The sequence below is a fragment of the Mixophyes fleayi genome, chromosome 9 (assembly GCF_038048845.1).
Source record: "Mixophyes fleayi isolate aMixFle1 chromosome 9, aMixFle1.hap1, whole genome shotgun sequence".
Taxonomy (NCBI): Eukaryota; Metazoa; Chordata; class Amphibia; order Anura; family Limnodynastidae; genus Mixophyes; species Mixophyes fleayi.
Window position 1 is genome coordinate 2,654,326 of NC_134410.1, and position 19,041 is coordinate 2,673,366.

Genomic DNA, 19,041 nt, shown 5'->3' on the forward strand with positions numbered 1-19,041 from the left:
GAAAATGTACGGTCATCATCATCAGTCAATTAAATCTAAGTCTAACTTTGTAAAGGTTCTCTCCCTTCTTTTGGTATCTATTCTCCAACCCATTACTTGTCATGTAAGGAATGTGAAATGTTCTAATCCTCCGAATGTTTGGTCTACGCCTTTGACTCTTCTAACGTTCCGATTGGCTACAGATTGGTTCCAGCTCTGGGAATACTCAGATGCATTGATTGGCTGAAGGTCAGCCCTGCCCACTTCAAAATTTGCTTACAGAATCTTTAAAATGATTGCAATAGGCCACAGACACCAGTGAAACAGGCAACACGGACATCAGCCAACAGAATATGGATGTGTGTGTTACCTACCTGCTCAGTGGACTGTACGGTCACCTGTTGCTGGACGCTCTGCTGCTGAACGTTCTGCTGCTCCGTTACCAGGTTCTACAAGACAAGATACGATCAGCTGATGCATCATTATTTAGCGCTATCTATCTATGAAGAAACAGAAAACAACGTCTCCATTGGGAGTTGGGTAGAAGTTAAAAAGTAAAAGAATTATTACTTCCCCAACTGGTTCTCCCTAAAGTCAGAATAATACAAAGTCCTCCGATAAAAGCATACAGGGACTAACTGCCCAAATCTTGCCCTGAATATACAGATTACACTTCCTCTTCCACAGAAATATCCCACACACAGGAGTCAAAACAGAAGTTACCTCAGAAGCCTGGAAGGAGACCTTATTTTGGGTGACTTGCTCAGTCACTTGTTCATTCAATGAGGACACGCTGGATCCACGTATGCTCAGAGACTTTCTGTTCTGTATGAAGAAAATGCAACAATTCCACCATCAACATTATCAGTCACAAAGTCAATATATGCTCAGTAAGTAGCGCGTCTGTACTTTAATTGTATTATTCTGACCACAGAAATGGCTTTACTTGCAGCTTCTGTGAACAGTTTTCTAGCTTTGCAACCTTTCAAAATGCAGTTGAGTTAAGATCACAGCACTATGTGCAATGATTGTGGTAATAAGCTCACAACACTGAATCATCATGTCTATGGGAAGGTTGTGTCAGCCAGTGTTTGAATCCTGACAGCAAACACTTGTAGAGCAGGTAACACATAATGGAGTCTGATGTGGGAGAGCCTGACAGTTCCAAAGGAGCATAGCAATGTCCATCACCCATAGCATCTAAACTAAACAAACAATATATATTATATGTGGGTCTAACATATTTAGTGGACGCCCATTGATTTAAGGTGAGATTTAAATGCAGCCTCTGAAACCTCGACCATTTCCTAATTCCTGTACTTTGAATTCTATACCCGGAACAGAGCGGCTCTCAAAGCAGCTTTACATAATTATGCCGGCAGCTGCTTCAGGAAACATTTCTCCATTTATCTCATCAATGTTTACATAAAGAGCATCGTCCGACAACATACAGGTGACGTTTTACTGTCTGGTTTCCTGGATTTCCTCAGTAATGCCTCTTATGATACTCTCTTTCCCTTCTCCCCATAGCTGCAACTTTGTATTTCAGTGGAATCAGATCTCTACAGCGAGTGAGAGTTATGTAACAACATGTTGTGTGTATCATCATCCAATACTATGTACACGTGTCCGGTATATCCCTAGACCTACATTATGTTGAAGAGAGTTCTTACGTACACCTGTCACCTGCAAGATTTATAGCTGTACAGATATGTATTCATATAGAGGTCAGATATATCGACGACATACCTACAAAATATTTATAGGTTATGTGTCCATATCCTAAGATAGACACCTCAAAGTAAACAAATGTAACACAAATATGACCCACAATAATTTTGCTTACAGGACTCCATTGACACAAAATAAGGAGCTGTAGAGCAACAGTCATCCCAAGTTGCCCGATGTCCGGTATTGTTAGAGAACCCCCGTTTAATACTCACCAGTTCTGGACTTGCCACCTCAACTCTCCGGATGGTTTTCTCATAGACAACGTTATTATTAGGGATGTAGTTCACACCCTTCAGGTAGGTTTGCTGAAAACGGGAGATAATCTTACTGTTACCAATGACAAAGTTGGATGTGAAAATGTTGAATTATCAGGAGGTCTTGTGACCGAGTAAAACACCAAACGTCACATTTATGCAGAGGAGAAAGTCTGTTACCAGGAAGGTGCGAGAGAGAGAGACAGTCTATTCATAAATCCCCTAAGTACACCTCTAATAATTATATACAGTGTAGCCAAAATTACTATGAGGGGGACGGGAATAAAGTAAGATATAGAAATTTTAAGGTCTCAATGGAAAATGTTAATACTATGCAGTTTGAAGAAAGGAGGCCAATCGTTTGTATCATATTCATCTAAATATAACAAAACCGTTTTCTCCCAACATCACCAGAGGAAATTGTGAGCAATTTATATATTAAGAAAATACATTGATTTGCGCAAATTTAATTCATGAAAATAAAGAATTATTATAACACTTCAATATATTGGATGGGATCCTGCGGTTCTATAATGTAGCACATTTTATATTTTACATCATATAACTAGGACTGCGGCCCACCTGCTCAGGATTCTGGACTATGTATCTGCGGACGGTCTCATGTTGATACGGATGGATGTCCTGAAAACAAGAAGTAACTAAGTAACTGGCAGCTAATCATCGTCACATTGCGTTTCCTCTACATGAACATTTCTCAACATTCCGTCACTACAGCAGATGGATAGATTTTCACCTAGTCCCGTATGCTGAAATATCTGGGGATTTTGTAGGCGGTTATATATTAATTGTATCCAACAAGTGTGGGTTTTAAAACAAACAAACTGAATGCGATTTATAGCAAAGTGATCATCGTGCAAAGAGTGTTAACGCCTGCTTTTGGATGCAAGTACTTCTGCGCTGCATAAAAATGCATTTTGCGTCAATTTTGTGCTCCTAATTGTGAATTGAGTGTTTATTACACTTGCAGCCCCTTTCGCTTCTAAATCATCACAGCTCTGGGCTATTACTGCCTAGCTTCCCAAGTGATATTGTTTTGTTAAATTGTGGCGATAAGCAACTAATAATTCTACTTGTCGCCGAAATTTGGGGATTACTCTAAATTCTAGATCGGTTTTCCTCTAGAGAGCGATTTACAACAGTGAGACTGTACATTATCCTTTCTCCACAGAACCTCTCCCAGATTTTTGGCAAAGCCAGTAAAACATAAGGTTGGATTAACACAGCAATTATTTAAATTTCAGAAATCCAGGAGCTTCACTTTGCTAATGACTGAGAGGCTCAGACTGAGGCTGAGTCACATATTTCAGGGCTGGTTTTAGGGCTGTCCTCAGACACTCCTTATCCAAGCCTGTAACATTAATCAGATCTGTGATCCTAGCCAGAGTTTGTTTAAATTCTTTTGTGGGATAATGAGGAAACAGGCTGCGTTGGAGGAGACGATGATAAGAGAACCATTATCCTTTTGCAAAGGGAAGAGATCTGGAACTCTGTAACGGTCATTTGGGAAGCTGCAAAAACGCAGATCTGCTGTGCAGATGCTGGGGACGTTATGCTTCTATGAGCTACTTAATGCAGGAATATTCCACCTGATTATCACCCATCTATTCTATTCTTCCTGATTACCTCCTAGGCTATTCTACCCAGATAATCCCATCTACAGAGTTCCCTCAAAACTTATGTTTATTCTCTTTCTATGCTCAAACAGGTGGGATAGGAGTTAGCGAACACACTAATCCCGACAACACTTACAGCAACAGTAACATTCCAAATGCTGTAATTCTGAGCTGCAGTCAATTCCGACTTCATGTCACCTTCAATGGCAACTGTTACATTTATGCTATTAAGGGGGCAATGTGATATCACTAGTTCTTTAGTAGACTACGCTTTTATCATTTTATATACATTTTATATCTTTATGTAGTGCCACATTCTGAGGTGCTTTACAGTTGGAAACAAGCACATTAATCAAATGAGACTGGTAATTACAGACAAAGCTGTAACACGGCCCTGCTCACAAGCTTACAATCTATGGACAATGGGAGTTTGATACATGATGATAAGTGCTGCATATTATATATTGGTCCAGCCAGATTGCAAAGGTAAAAGTGTTTAGTGGGCTATATCCATGAGGTATGAGGCACAGAGAGCATACAAGGTTTAGGTGAATGCAGCTTATAACGCGCCTCCTACATCAGGGATGTCTCTATACCTCTGAGTGTGTAGGTGATGGCAGCACTGTGAAATGTCTCCTGTGGCCTCTGTATAAAGGAGGATCTTCACTAATTATAACAGTTTTCCAGCGTATTTACATGGCTCATTGCTGGGATATGACAGATATGGAATCCCATCTGTATATACCAATAGCGGAAACTGTGCAACGATAGCTGCAGATATAGGGGTCTATTTATCAAGGATTTTTCCTGTGTTAAACACCCGAAAACAACAGTTTTCGGGTGTTTACCGTGAAATTGCAATGTATTATTGAAGCATCGCAGCAGATATCTCAGATATCTGCTGCTTTGCATTTGCTATCGTTTTTCTGAGCACTCCCCATAACAGTGTATGGGAAGTGCTCAGAACCGCTATGTATGAAAGTCTAATTAGAGAAAATGTTCTCTTTTTCTACATGTTAATGTACTCCATCTGAAGCTGGCACCATCTGAAGCTGGAGCCGTCTGAAGCTGGCGCCGTCTGAAGCTGGAGCCGTCTGAAGCTGGAGCCGTCTGAAGCTGGAGCCGTCTGAAGCTGGAGCCGTCTGAAGCTGGAGCCGTCTGAAGCTGGAGCCGTCTGAAGCTGGAGCCGTCTGAAGCTGGAGCCGTCTGAAGCTGGAGCCGTCTGAAGCTGGTGCCATCTGAAGCTGGAGCCATCTGAAGCTGGAGCCATCTGAAGCTGGAGCCATCTGAAGCTGGTGCCATCTGAAGCTGGAGCCATCTGAAGCTGGAGCCATCTGAAGCTGGCGCCATCTGAAGCTGGAGCCATCTGAAGCTGGTGCCATCTGAAGCTGGAGCCATCTGAAGCTGGCGCCATCTGAAGCTGGAGCCATCTGAAGCTGGAGCCATCTGAAGCTGGAGCCATCTGAAGCTGGTGCCATCTGAAGCTGGAGCCATCTGAAGCTAGAGCCATCTGAAGCTGGAGCCATCTGAAGCTGGAGCCATCTGAAGCTGGCGTACATTAACATATCTGAAAACTTTCACGCTGTCCAGCTCTGCTCTGAGTAGCAGAGCTGGACAGCGCATGTGTGGAGGGATCATGTGATCCCTCCCTGTCACTCATCCTGCAGTTTGCCGGCCAGGATGTTACTGCGCATGCACCAACTATTCAGTCGGTGCATGCGCACTAACAAAAAAGGAAAAAAAAAAAAAAGAGAAGATCACCGCAGCCTTTAAACTTGAGAAAAGACTGCGATGATCAGATGAGTCACTTCTCAGGGACAGCAGGTTATCGGCACTGCTGTCCCTGAGAAGTTTTTTAATACACAGCTGTTACTTTTCAATCCTTATCAAGGAGATAAGGATTGAAAAGTATCAAGTGAAAAAAACGAAGGGTCATAAATAGACCCCATAGAGAGAAATGAAAAGGTTCCTATCCAGGGGCAGGCTGGGGGGCTGAGGCGGGAGGCGGGGGGCGGGGGGCAGGGGATATCCCCCCCCAGGCCGGTTCCATAGTGAGTTATCTAGAGCTGGGTCACTGAACCACCTATATTTGTTTTACTATAAAAATGTTCCTAATAGGCGGCAGAGTCGGATCTTGTGCCCCTGGGCTATAATTTGCCAGCCCTGTATTTCCTAGAACTACATCACAGTTCTTTATAACACAAATGCCAGTTTCACATCTAGTAAAGGAGAAGAACGACAGATTCCCCAGTGAACGTTCCATCACCCGATCTCCCTAGAAATCTCCTCCTGACACCACCTCAGACCAGTGGGTATAACACCCACGTTATAGATCTCTCCAGTACGGGGGATCCCTGCACAGCGCTGCGTCACTACATGTGAATGGAGGAGCCCACCATTCCTCCGTCATTCAGTGAGCACTCACACTCCTCATTCAGTGAGCACTCACACTCCTCATTCAGTGAGCACTCACACTCCTCATTCAGTGAGCACTCACACTCCTCATTCAGTGAGCACTCACACTCCTCATTCAGTGAGCACTCACACTGATAAACACCACAATGTGCAGCAATAGTGACAATGGGAAGCTAGTAATGGACATACCGGTTCCGGGTTTTGGACGATGTAGCGTCTTATTGTTTCCGGTTTGTAAGAAGACTGCACTTCCTGGAAGGAAACATCAAATTATTGGTCGTAAATTTGAATGTAGCACAATTGTAGCCCTGTGTGTCACTGTGTATAAAGTATAATACTCTACCTGTTCAGGGGCTTGTACAATGTATCTTCTGATAGTTTCTTGTGCGTACGGACCAGGAGACTGCACTTCCTGGAAGAAAACATCAAGTTATTGGTCGTAAATTTGAATGTAGCACAATTGTAGCCCTGTGTATCACTGTGCATCACCGTGTAGCCCTGTGCATCACCGTGTATCACACTGCATCACCGTGTATCACACTGCATCACCGTGTATCACTGTGCATCACCGTGTAGCCCTGTGCATCACCGTGTATCACTGTGCATCACCGTGTATCACTGTGCAGCCCTGTGTATCACTGTGCAGCCCTGTGTATCACTGTGTATCACTGTGTATCACTGTGCAGCCCTGTGTATCACCGTGTATCACTGTGCATCTCCGTGTAGCCCTGTGCATCACCGTGTATCACTGTGCAGACCTGTGTAGACCTGTGTGTCACTGTGTATAAAGTATAATACTCTACCTGTTCTGGGGCTTGTACAATGTATCTTCTGATAGTTCCTTGTGTGTACGGACCAGGAGACTGCACTTCCTGGAAGAGAGGGAACGTCAGTTACAATACAGACACTTTTAGAGGTTTGCTACACATTTAATCCAATTATTTGATACAAAAAAATAAACCAACAACAGTCCAGTTTACGTGGAGTGGCCAGTGACATTATGAATGTACAAAAAGCATTGACCTCTTAATTCCTCCATAAACTGCCCCCAAAGGGACCCAATATGTCCATTATGATTTCACAGGTCTGCAGCATGGGGTCTTCACCAATCACGTCTCATTGTCTGGTGGCCAGGAATAAATCGGAACTCCCATTGGTGGCAACTTTGCCACGTTCCAAATTACAACTCAAGTGCTGAAATTTACCTGGGCTCTTTCTTGTGGTGGTCACTGTGACTAGGGCAGTGGAAGACACTTGTAGCAACTATGTACCCACCATGAGCCCTGTTCAATGGGCAAAGGGTCTATCAAGACCCCTCTCTACTAAAGAACATCACTAAATTAATAAAAACATTTTCCCTGATCTTCTCTCTTGGCACAATGCGGAGTCTCCTATAGACCAGACAGCACAGTGGCCTAGTGGTTAGCACTTCTGCCTCACAGCACTGGGGTCATGAGTTCAGTTCCTGACCATGGCCTCATCTGTGAGGAGTTTTTTATGTTCTTCCCGTATTTGCGTGGGTTTCCTCCGGGTGCTCCGGTTTCCTCCCACACTCCAAAAACATACTAGTAGGTTAATTGGCTGCTATCAAATTGACCCTAGTTTGTGTGACTGTGTCTGTCGGTCTGTGTATGGTAAGGAATTTAGACTGTAAGCTCCAGTGGGGCAGGGACTGATGTGAGCGAGTTCTTTGTACAGCGCTACGGAATTGGTAGCGCTATATAAATAATTGTTGGTGATGATGATGATAGAGCGCGCTCTAAGTTCTTATTGGATGGTCTTAGCCAGGTGCAAAGAAAACTGGGAGAAGGATTTCAACAATGCTCTATGCATCCAAGACCATCCAATCAGAGGCTATGTAGGATTAACCCCCACTGCACTTGGTGGCATGAGGGGGAAGGGGGGGGGGGATATTGTCCTAGTGGATGACTGTAGAGTGAGCAGCGAGGGACAGATGATGAATCTGTTACAATGGAGCAAGATTTAAATTCAACTGGATGAAGTTCTGCTCCACACAAAACAATCGCATCAAAATCACAAATACACTGTTACTGCAGTTCCAATATATTGAGGTCTCTACATATCCGCTGTTCAAAAGTGGGGACACACCGACACTGAGCAGCTCCAGAATGATTACAATAAGCACTCGCGACCCTTTAAAAAAAAAAAAATCCCAGATCAACATTTATTGATATAGCGACGACTTATTCCGTGGCACTTTACAACTGGAAAGAAACACAGAAATAAAATAATACAGACAGAGAGGTGAGAATTACACCCTGGTTATAAGCGGCTACCGGAACAGGTCAGTGACCTAACTTTTTGTAAGAGGATTAGAAAAGGCTTTTGCTAGGTGTACACATTTTAAATAAATACAAAAACTACAAACACTAAAACTCAACAGTCTGTTAAAGTCCCGACCTGCAGAAACAGCTCCCCGGCCTCAGGCTCTGCGACATCCTTACAGTAAGAGTAACACACAGACCCAGCCAACACAAACACTACACCAGGTTATACAACCGCACTTCTTGTAATAATATTCTTCCCACCGATGGCACAATCTGAGCTCACATCTATATACCTACACCCTCTGTGCAAAGCGTGATCACATCACCCTCAGCCGTGATCTTGTACCGTGACAGTATTTTACATACAATAATGGCACATACAGGGTTAAGCCAAAGTTAGATACATTCCAGCGCAAGGCCTCACACCCACCACATGCGTTTCAGTAGTGACTGAGGGTATGTACTCGGGTCTAATAATAAAGACTTTGTTGTTAACAGCTCCGTGCCCACAGGGATCTTTCCAGCATTCTGGTGCCATTGTGCGTATTTTCCCACTTATTTGTGGAACCCAAATAAAACGCACTTGAAAAGTCTAAGGGGTATATTTACTAAACTGCGGGTTTGAAAAAGTGGGGATGTTGCTATAGCAACCAATCAGATTTTAGCTATCATTTATTTAGTGCATTCTACAAAATGACAGCTAGAATCTGATTGGTTGCTATAGGCAACATCTCCACTTCTTCAAACCCGCAGTTTAGTAAATCTAGCCCTAAGAGGACTTCAAAACCGCTTGTACGAACTATAGTCATGAACACGTTTGGTGTCTGACGTTCACTTGCAAACATAATCCCAGGGGTCTCAATGATATATACTTATAAAAAAGAATTCGGACGTATGCAGTTTCACATAGAGGCGAGTTATACTCATGTACATCCGGCTACAAACTTTTGATACATTTTCCATTAATTTTTGCCGCATTGATCCATTGGTTGAGTCTATATATTCCTATATTTCATGTAGATATTAGTACACAATACTGTCCAGCTATCTACACACAAAAATAATGTGTATTTCTCCGATACACCAATTCTGACGTCTTCCTGCTGCAAACAGATTTCTCCAGTGTCCTGGTGTCTGTATCTCTGACTGAGGTGCTGTATCTGAAACCAAAACTGTATCCAGCACTTAGTGGAAAACAAGGGAGAGCTGCCAAAATCCTCTTGTTTCAGACTATCCTACCCCCACCTCATACTACCCCCCCCCCTCCTCTGGGCCCTCTCTACCCCAGTGTCTGCACAGTCTCCATCACCCTTGTCCTGTCTTTATGTATGAGTGGTTCTGTGGACTGTCCGGGGCTCAGGGCCGGTGCTGGGTACTTCGGGCTTCCCCCCCCCATGCACAGAGTTGGCACATGTGGAGTGAAGTGGGCACTCTGCTGTTCATGTGCGGAACCAGCATCACTGCGCACGAGTCCCTCGACCACATCCCTGCAATTGTTCCGACACCTACTCGGTTATCCACAACGCAGGAGCTTAGAACTTAAGGTGGCACCTCGCCCTCGCGTAGGGGGGGCTGGCAGTTTTGATGATGATGTCACATAGCTGTTGCAATTCTATGTCAAAATATTGTTGTTAGAGGGAAGGGCTGTAGGCAAAAAACTTAAAGGGTTAAATGTTGCAATTCCAACAGTGATCATAAAGGAAATTACATCAACACCCAACTAAATCGGTGGCTCTTTCAATAAAACGGAACAGGGAATCTCCTGCTCTCCTTCTAGTACTGGACTAACCTGTCCCCTATGCTGGTTTGCGCGCTCTTACTGGCGCCATTAAATGCTAGTAAAACCACGTGTTTTAACGCCAGTGGGTAACCGGCCGTAGAGTTGCGTCAGACGGGAATTTTTGACGCAAATGCTCCGTGCTGACGCATGGAAGTCAACGGAAGACTCCGTTACCCGTCACAGAGAAGCGAAGGACTCTGAAGGCTCCTCATACAACGTTTTCTGAAGGTAGTTACTCCCATGTAATCGGGAGCAGCGTTGTCTTTTTCTTCCTATGTGTCGGCGCGGAGCAATTTGATTACTACAAACGCTGGAGATTCTCAGGCTGGAGAAGCGCCACCACCCAAAGTTTTTCAAACCCCAGAAAACAGAACAATTTGGTCGCTGGTTCTCTGAGCTTTGTGCTGTGATTTATTGAGATCTGCCAGAGGATTAAGGAAGATTAACCCCAGTAATGATTTTGTGGCTCTACCCACTATCTGGAATGCTGGGAGTTTACACAGAAGGATTTTTCTGTAATTTGAAACATGATGACTACAAAATACTAACGTACGTTTAAAAATAACCCCAGTACACTCCCCAACCCTGCCCGGGGCGATCCCCTCCTTATTGTACAGCGAGTATTACAAGGCACCTGGTGATCATAACTGTGTGTAGGACGGAGCAGACACTTCATTGATCATATTTAGTTATACAATGAAGATTTCTACTTTAACCACTTTCTTAAATGGAAGTTCGGATATTTGGTTTTATTTAGACGTCCATTAAGCCAAAGTCAAATTGTTGTTGCTAATTTGTAATTCTTTTGTGATCAGCCGTTATCTCTGACTGTAAGACCTCTGCTGAGGCAGAGTCATAGATTAGAGGTAGATTTACTAAACCTTCAAAAAAAGCAAAAGTGGAGATGTTGCCCATAGCAACCAATCAGATTCCAGGTGTCATTTATCTAGTACATTTGAGAGCAGCGTTGGACAACAGTTGGCCCTAGGGCCACATGCGGCCCCCTGAGTCTTCACCCGTGGCCCCCAGATTGTTTGTTATTTATAATGCCTAAACCTCCCAACATTGTGACTATCCAAATCTGGACACAGTTCCAAAAGGGACCGTGTCTGTCACCTTAGGGGCGTGGTCACTGTACATAAGGCATGGCTACACATCATCGGAGGCGTGTCTGCGCTCTTACGTGCTAGGCTCCCCCCAACAGCACTCCCATGCCCACAAATCACCCATCACTTCAGGAGCTGGATGGGAAATTTTAGCCTGTTGCCTGTTAGAAAGTTGCTGCTTTATAAACCAGACCAAAAACACTGCAAATACAATTTTATCTTCATGCAGAAGGAAAGTAAACTGAGACTTTAGCATGAAAAGAACACGACCGATCCGCAGGCCTCATCGGCACACGGTTCAGGATTATTTTTGAAACAAAATTTAATCATACTTTCCAACTTATGGGAAGTATGATCCAGGAGCCGTCATGGGAAGGTGGGCGTGAAGGAGGCGGGGCTCCGAAAATCGCGTAATTTTGCCCCCCCCCGTAACATAATGACGCAAACCGCATCATTTTACAACGGGGCGGGGCCCAACGCCGCAATTCCCAGTGAATCGCAGCGTTTTGGACCAAATTCTGCCCAGATGCGGGAGATTGCCAGACTCTCCCGGGAGTCCGTGAGACTCACCTGAAATGCGGGAGTCTCCCGGACATTCCGGGAGAGTTGGCAAGTATGAATTTAATTTGTTAAAAGAAGAGTGTGATAATAACAGAAGTATCAGGATTGCTGAGAGAGGTATTAGGGAGCTATAGTATCACCAAGCAGCAGTGTGCACAGTGTATCCTGAGAAACAGACGAGTTGGAGCCTGTTGGTTTAGTGTCTGCCTGCAGCAGTACAGTGATTACATCGGACAACCTCACTCACACATCCCCCATACAGCCGTGATATATGCTGGTGTGAAATTATTAACATTTCATCAATTCCAACTAAACAATTCTAAACATTGTGACCAGTAGACAAAACTTTTGAATGCAACTCGATTTATCGTCTGAAAGGTCATTTTCCAGCGTCAACTTAATACTGCACTATTCTCTTATGGACACTGGTTTCACTTATATATATGAAAGTTATACTCTCCTATCAAAGTTACCGACGTTGTAACAGTGTCCAGGACGACTTGTCTGCTGGGTGATACTATGTATAGTACCTCTGTAGGCGGTGCTATAACTGTGTATAGTACCTCTGTACATGGTGCTGTAACTATGTATAGTAACTGTACGCGGTGCTATAACTATGTATAGTAACTGTACGCGGTGCTATAACTATGTATAGTACCTCTGTAGGCGGTGCTATAACTGTGTATAGTAACTCTGTACATGGTGCTGTAACTATGTATAGTACCTCTGTACATGGTGCTGTAACTATGTTAGGAACTCTGTACGCGGTGCTATAACTATGTATAGTACCTCTGTACACGGTGCTGTAACTATGTATAGTACCTCTGTACACGGTTATGTATCTATGTATAGTAACTGTATGCGGTGCTATAACTATGTATAGTAACTCTGTACATGGTGCTATAACTAAGTACGTGGTACACTCCATTAACATTGCACCTTCAGTGAGGATGACCGGCGCTGTGTCCAGCCGCTACACCCCTCCAGGTGCAGAGGGGTGTAAGTTAGGGAATTGGGCAATCCTGCACAGGCGTATACGCACACGTTCACCCACAGTCTAGGTATTCTCAGGACAACCACCCAGGATACTCTGCACAAACTTGAATACGTCCCCTCTGCCCCTTCAGTCCCATAGTCTCTGTTTCGTTGTTATTTCACAAACTAGAAGGATGAAACCACAAATTTAGACTCTGCAACAAAAATAAGTGACTTTTAAACTAATTCTCAAGATTTTAATGCGTCAGCGATGATAAATACACCCAGTGTACAGCACAGCGACCAGGGAGATTATAACACCCAGTGTACAGCACAGCGACCAGGGAGATTATAACACCCAGTGTACAGCACAGCGGCCAGAGAGATTATAACACCCAGTGTACAGCACAGCGCACAGCGGCCAGAGAGATTATAACACCCAGTGTACAGCACAGAGCACAGCGACCAGGGAGATTATAACACCCAGTGTACAGCACAGAGCACAGCGACCAGGGAGATTATAACACCCAGTGTACAGCACAGAGACCAGGGAGATTATAACACCCAGTGTACAGCACAGAGCACAGCGACCAGGGAGATTATAACACCCAGTGTACAGCACAGAGCACAGCGACCAGGGAGATTATAACACCCAGTGTACAGCACAGAGCACAGCGACCAGGGAGATTATAACACCCAGTGTACAGCACAGAGTACAGCGGCCAGAGAGATTATAACACCCAGTGTACAGCACAGAGCACAGCGACCAGGGAGATTATAACACCCAGTGTACAGCACAGAGCACAGCGACCAGGGAGATTATAACACCCAGTGTACAGCACAGAGCACAGCGACCAGGGAGATTATAACACCCAGTGTACAGCACAGAGACCAGGGAGATTATAACACCCAGTGTACAGCTCAGAGCACAGCTACCAGGGAGATTATAACACCCAGTGTACAGCACAGAGCACAGCGACCAGGGAGATTATAACACCCAGTGTACAGCACAGAGCACAGCGACCAGGGAGATTATAACACCCAGTGTACAGCACAGAGCACAGCGACCAGGGAGATTATAACACCCAGTGTATAGCACTAGAGGAGTATACAATAAGAGGGGTGATAGATAATTCGGGGGTCTGGTGAACCCCAGTTCTCTCATCCAGCTCCCAATATAAATATCTAACACCTCAAAGAAACACTACACGGGGAACGCCAGACACCAGAAGAAATGTTAGTGTACACGGTACAGTACGCGCTAATGGAATATTGTACAGATGAGATATGTGTTAAATACCAAAGTAATATGTCAAATATTTCTGCTGTGAGTTATAGAATTATAAACATTCTAACTGGTTCTACAAGACATTAGTGGGACAGGAAAGATCACCCTAGAGAACAGCCACTGATTACTATATCTTAGTCACAATAATTACCCCCAGTCCCATCTTCTCCGTCCCCCCAGAATATAGTGTTAGGCTGGGTGCACACTACGGGGTCTTCACCCGATTATCAGGTCAAATCACACAATAAAAAACTGTTCGGTCCAATATTAGTGTGTGCGCTGCAGCGATGAATGATAATCGGTCTAAATCACATTGTATCGTATCAGTTGATTTTTAAACTGAACTTAAAATCTCGTTCAACGATAGAACAATGTTGTCCCAGTGCGTCTGCACTCAGAACCGGCAGTGTCCATAGATCTCTCTGCAGTGTCTGCACCCAGGACCGGCAGTGTCCATAGATCTCTCTGCAGTGTCTGCACCCAGGACCGGCAGTGTCCATAGATCTCTCTGCAGTGTCTGCACCCAGGACCGGCAGTGTCCATAGATCTCTCTGCAGTGTCTGCACCCAGGACCGGCAGTGTCCATAGATCTCTCTGCAGTGTCTGCACCCAGGACCGGCAGTGTCCATAGATCTCTCTGCAGTGTCTGCACCCAGGACCGGCAGTGTCTATAGATCTCTCTGCAGTGTCTGCACCCAGGACCGGCAGTGTCCATAGATCTCTCTGCAGTGTCTGCACTCAGGACCGGCAGTGTCCATAGATCTCTCTGCAGTGTCTGCACCCAGGACCGGCAGTGTCCATAGATCTCTCTGCAGTGTCTGCACCCAGGACCGGCAGTGTCCATAGATCTCTCTGCAGTGTGTCTGCACTCAGGACCGGCAGTGTCCATAGATCTCTATGCAGTGTCTGCACCCAGGACCGGCAGTGTCCATAGATCTCTCTGCAGTGTCTGCACCCAGGACCGGCAGTGTCCATAGATCTCTATGCAGTGTCTGCACCCAGGACCGGCAGTGTCCATAGATCTCTCTGCAGTGTCTGCACTCAGGACCGGCAGTGTCCATAGATCTCTATGGAGTGAGCAGAGTCACCATCTATTCAGCCGATGGTTATGACAGATGAAGAGCACAGATCTGACGGTGAATCATGTAACACGTGTGTACACAGGAATCGGCTGCTGATCGGGACTTTTATTTTCCCGTCATTGGTAAAATTGGTAATTAAATTGCATCGGGAGAGAGTTTCCCTAGTGTGTACCTAGACTTAGATTTAGTATCCAGCTCTCAGGTTTACAGACCTGATAACTGAGTTTACTTTTGTTCCTGTGTAAGTAATAAAAGACACAATGCGACCTCTCGCCTGTAGGTTATAACCACTGATAATGCTACTTAGAGAACGCCTTGGTATTTGTATTTGTTTGAAAAGTAGCATAGGATTCTGGGAAGCCGTTCCCGCCTCTGTGAGACGGTTGTAAATCTCAGCATCGTGTCATTACACAACCAGGTCACAAGCACACGAGAAGGATTGCTGTGATAACGAACCCCCCACACTTTCCCTATTAGGCTTAATATAATGCAGCAGATATAATCTTCTTGTCGCCTCCACATGAAAGTAACAAATAATCATTATTAAAATACATTCACAAAATCCTACAACACATGTACGACCAATGAAGGCAGCACCTATCAGCTGCAGAGGCAGCCAGCCAATCAGAAGTGACAGCACGACACACAGAGCTCAGTCACTATGAACATGATACCAGAGAGCGACAGCACGACACACAAAGCTCAACCACTATGAACATGATACCAGAGAGCGACAGCTCGACACACAGAGCTCAGTTACTATGAACATGATACCAGAGAGCGACAGCACGACACACAGAGCTCAGTCACTATGAACATGATACCAGAGAGCGCTAGCACAACACACAGCTCAATCACTATGAACATGATACCAGAGAGCGACAGCTCAGTCCCTGGTCAGTTTTCTGACACACATTCAGTAACTATTATTCTCTCCATCCACATTATAGCCCCATGACCTGGCACTGACCGGGCTGCCAGGGAACCAGGGAGGTTATCACAGGAACGCAGGATAACCCTATAAATCTTTATTCTCCCCCTCTCTCTGACCATTGTGTACGTATAAAGGACATTGTGGCTTTATCCTCAGCAGACAATGATACAGAGACCCCCAGACATCCTCTCCCGCTTCCCCGTCACACATCAGTGTCGCTGCGCTCAGTCTGGTAACTAAAGAGGTGACAGAGACCGGATCAAACCTCACTGCGCAGCTAAATACAGCTCTCTATATATGTCCCAATGTGTCCCCACCATGTGACATTCCCCCAGTACACGTTACTGCGTCATGCTAATGTCATATAACTTCCAGAAATGTTTACACTTTTACATTTGCTTGTCCCCTGCTCAATGTCTGATATTACACAAATTAGATTAGATTGCAAGCTCTTGTGAGCAGGTTGCATATGGTAACCAATGTTTTTATTTCTCCATTGTACATCCTTGTGGAATATTTGTTGGCGCTTTATAAATAAGAGTAATAGTAATATTAATAATAAGCAGCGAGACGTTTCTAGGCCGCAAATTATCCATTGTCAATCTTGTTACAGAGTCATTTACTAGAAAGAGCCGCCGATCCTCGTATTTATAATTGTTTAATTCAACATCTGAAGCCAGGATAACTAGTAATCAGCACTTACACCTGACCTGTAGCTGGTGCCAGTGATACGGCAGAAAATGACGTACCGGAGAGATGCCCAAAGCTTGGATCAGAGAACTTGTACACTGACTACGCGCATACGCCCATTACCCACCCCTGAAATCATAGGCTGCTGTAAGGGTCCTTTGCGTTCGCTAACGAATTGGACGCTGCTGCGCTCTCTGGCGTATGGTTCGTTTCTGGGCTTGCGCAGAGAGATTTTACGCAAAATACAGCACATATCGAGATTTGCGTTCCCTGATGATTCAGGCCCATAGTCAGGAATAATTGGCCGGTAATTAACCAGATACAGCCCCACCATGAAACCGGAAAACACAACAACACTAAATCGAGCAGCTGACACTCACTGACGCCCAGACATTGTATAAAGCTGGGAGAGTGGAGCTCATTCATCTGCTAACATATAAAACAAAGAGCCGGGGAAACTGGTGATTACACTTCCCAAATTACTACACACCCAGGTACTCAGAAAACACCCGCTCAGCCCCGGTCTGACTCACAAAGCGATGACACAACAAACTGCAGCTCTGCAAAGTAAGATTAAACTTATTCTGTCTATTAGATGCAATTCTCACTAATATTAATATCATTGTGTAATATATATGTGATGTGGATCTATATGAACGCTTCAGTGTAACGACAGCTCACAGCTTATGTCAGTAGTATTTATTAAGAAGGTATATTATAGTGAATAACACCTACTGTAAATTATATGGATATTACAAGTCAACACGGATTTTATTAATCTGTATAGAAGCAAGGAGGCCTACAACCTTGTGCTCCTCAGTGACTTGTAATATCCATATAACTTACAAGTCTCAGAGAGGCTTAGTAATAGCCTAAAACGACAATCACCTTTAAAAACAGAAACTGACTCCACGTACTGATGACACCTACATAAAAAAATGAATCCAAAAACCATAACAAAACAGAAACAAGCAGACGCGACGTGAAACAATCACCGTAACCATCACCCAGCGCTGCCGTCTGTTCTTGTTGGGGATAAAAGCCCTGAAACACACTCACTGCATCCTACTGCGGGGTGATGTGTTTATATGGTGTTTAATGTTTTACTCTTTGCTTCAGTAGAAGATAAAACAAGAGATCTCAGGGACCGTGAAGCAGAATGTGGATCTGTCTGATGACAATCCTCCTCTTACAGTCACGCATCTTTGCACATCGCTGAGCTGCGCAAGTGAGCTGGACGCTTGGATGATAATGGGGCAGGCGTAAAAAAAATTATAAATTTAATTTAAAAAAAAAATCTTAGTTTTAAATACCGACCATCTGTACAGTTTCTCCTATTCAGTATATGAAGCTTTCACTGGTATTTTACTCTGCGCTGTATACAGTATAAATATACTTATTTTAGTATGTAAAATGCCAAAAATGAGATTACAACAACGTTCAGTGAAGAGGATGTGATATAATCCCATTGCAGGATCAGTCATTCCTGGGAATACTATTAATATGGCAGATCTTGAAGTCAATGGTTTACCCACTGGGCTCTCTAAACATGACACTGGGAGACACTGCTTCGTCCTGTTTGGGGCTCATCAATGTAGGGAGGCTTCCCCAGGGGCTACCTAGCGGAATTTATTTTTCGGTTAGATTGTCCTTACAGCGCTTCGTGTGTTTCTCAGAACGCCCTGAAAAGGATGAAACAAGTTCTGTACATGAGATTCTAGTTTATAGGATAGACGGAGATAAGACGAGGTTAAAGGACAGACACAAAATCAATGGCTCTCCAGTGAACGGTGAGCACCGGCAGGAGGCTCAGAAACACCTTTACTAAAGCTTAAGTAAACTCCCATAGGCAAACCAAGCCTGGGGCACTGTATAATTGGGGTGGTTGGACCCTGTCCCCGCTTCACCCGGCTCTGCTTGAAAAGGGAGAGCTGAGTGCACCTAACAGTAGTGCACACAGCATTGCCCATGTATATTATGGGGATAGGAAGAGTTGGAGAGCAGCCAAGCACTGTCTAATATTATAGTCACGCCCCCATGCACGCTGGTCACGCCCACTGGCGGCGTGGTGTGGAAACCCCCTCTACAAATCCTGCATTTGCCCCTGACTCCTGCCACGTAAGTGTTATTATACTTCTATCAATTAATATTTACGTTCAGCAAACACATTCCAGACATGAGTTCAAACAGCATTTAATCGGCACTAGAAATACAGCAAGCGGCTGACGCTGAGCTGGATACAAAACAGGAGTAAATTAAGCGTATCCCCCCCCCCCACCCCCCATGCAGAGCCGTACACATCTCCAGGTGCATCCACCTCCGCG

General features: G+C 44.5%; 1 protein-coding gene across 4 annotated transcripts in view; it reads right to left on the bottom strand.

Annotated features, from left to right (window-relative positions):
• The window catches only part of POF1B (POF1B actin binding protein), a 46,902-nt gene that overhangs the window by 16,426 nt on the left and 11,435 nt on the right, over positions 1-19,041 (bottom strand). For 3 of the 4 annotated variants that reach the window (XM_075186228.1, XM_075186227.1, XM_075186230.1), the window contains 7 exons: positions 6,817-6,885; positions 6,357-6,425; positions 6,203-6,265; positions 2,547-2,606; positions 1,923-2,015; positions 703-804; positions 354-428 (listed from right to left, as the gene is read on the bottom strand). In XM_075186228.1, coding sequence (XP_075042329.1) covers positions 354-428; positions 703-804; positions 1,923-2,015; positions 2,547-2,606; positions 6,203-6,265; positions 6,357-6,425; positions 6,817-6,885 — 531 coding nt within the window. The remainder of the gene's footprint in view (positions 1-353; positions 429-702; positions 805-1,922; positions 2,016-2,546; positions 2,607-6,202; positions 6,266-6,356; positions 6,426-6,816; positions 6,886-19,041) is intronic. The other variant, XM_075186229.1, reaches the window with a different exon arrangement.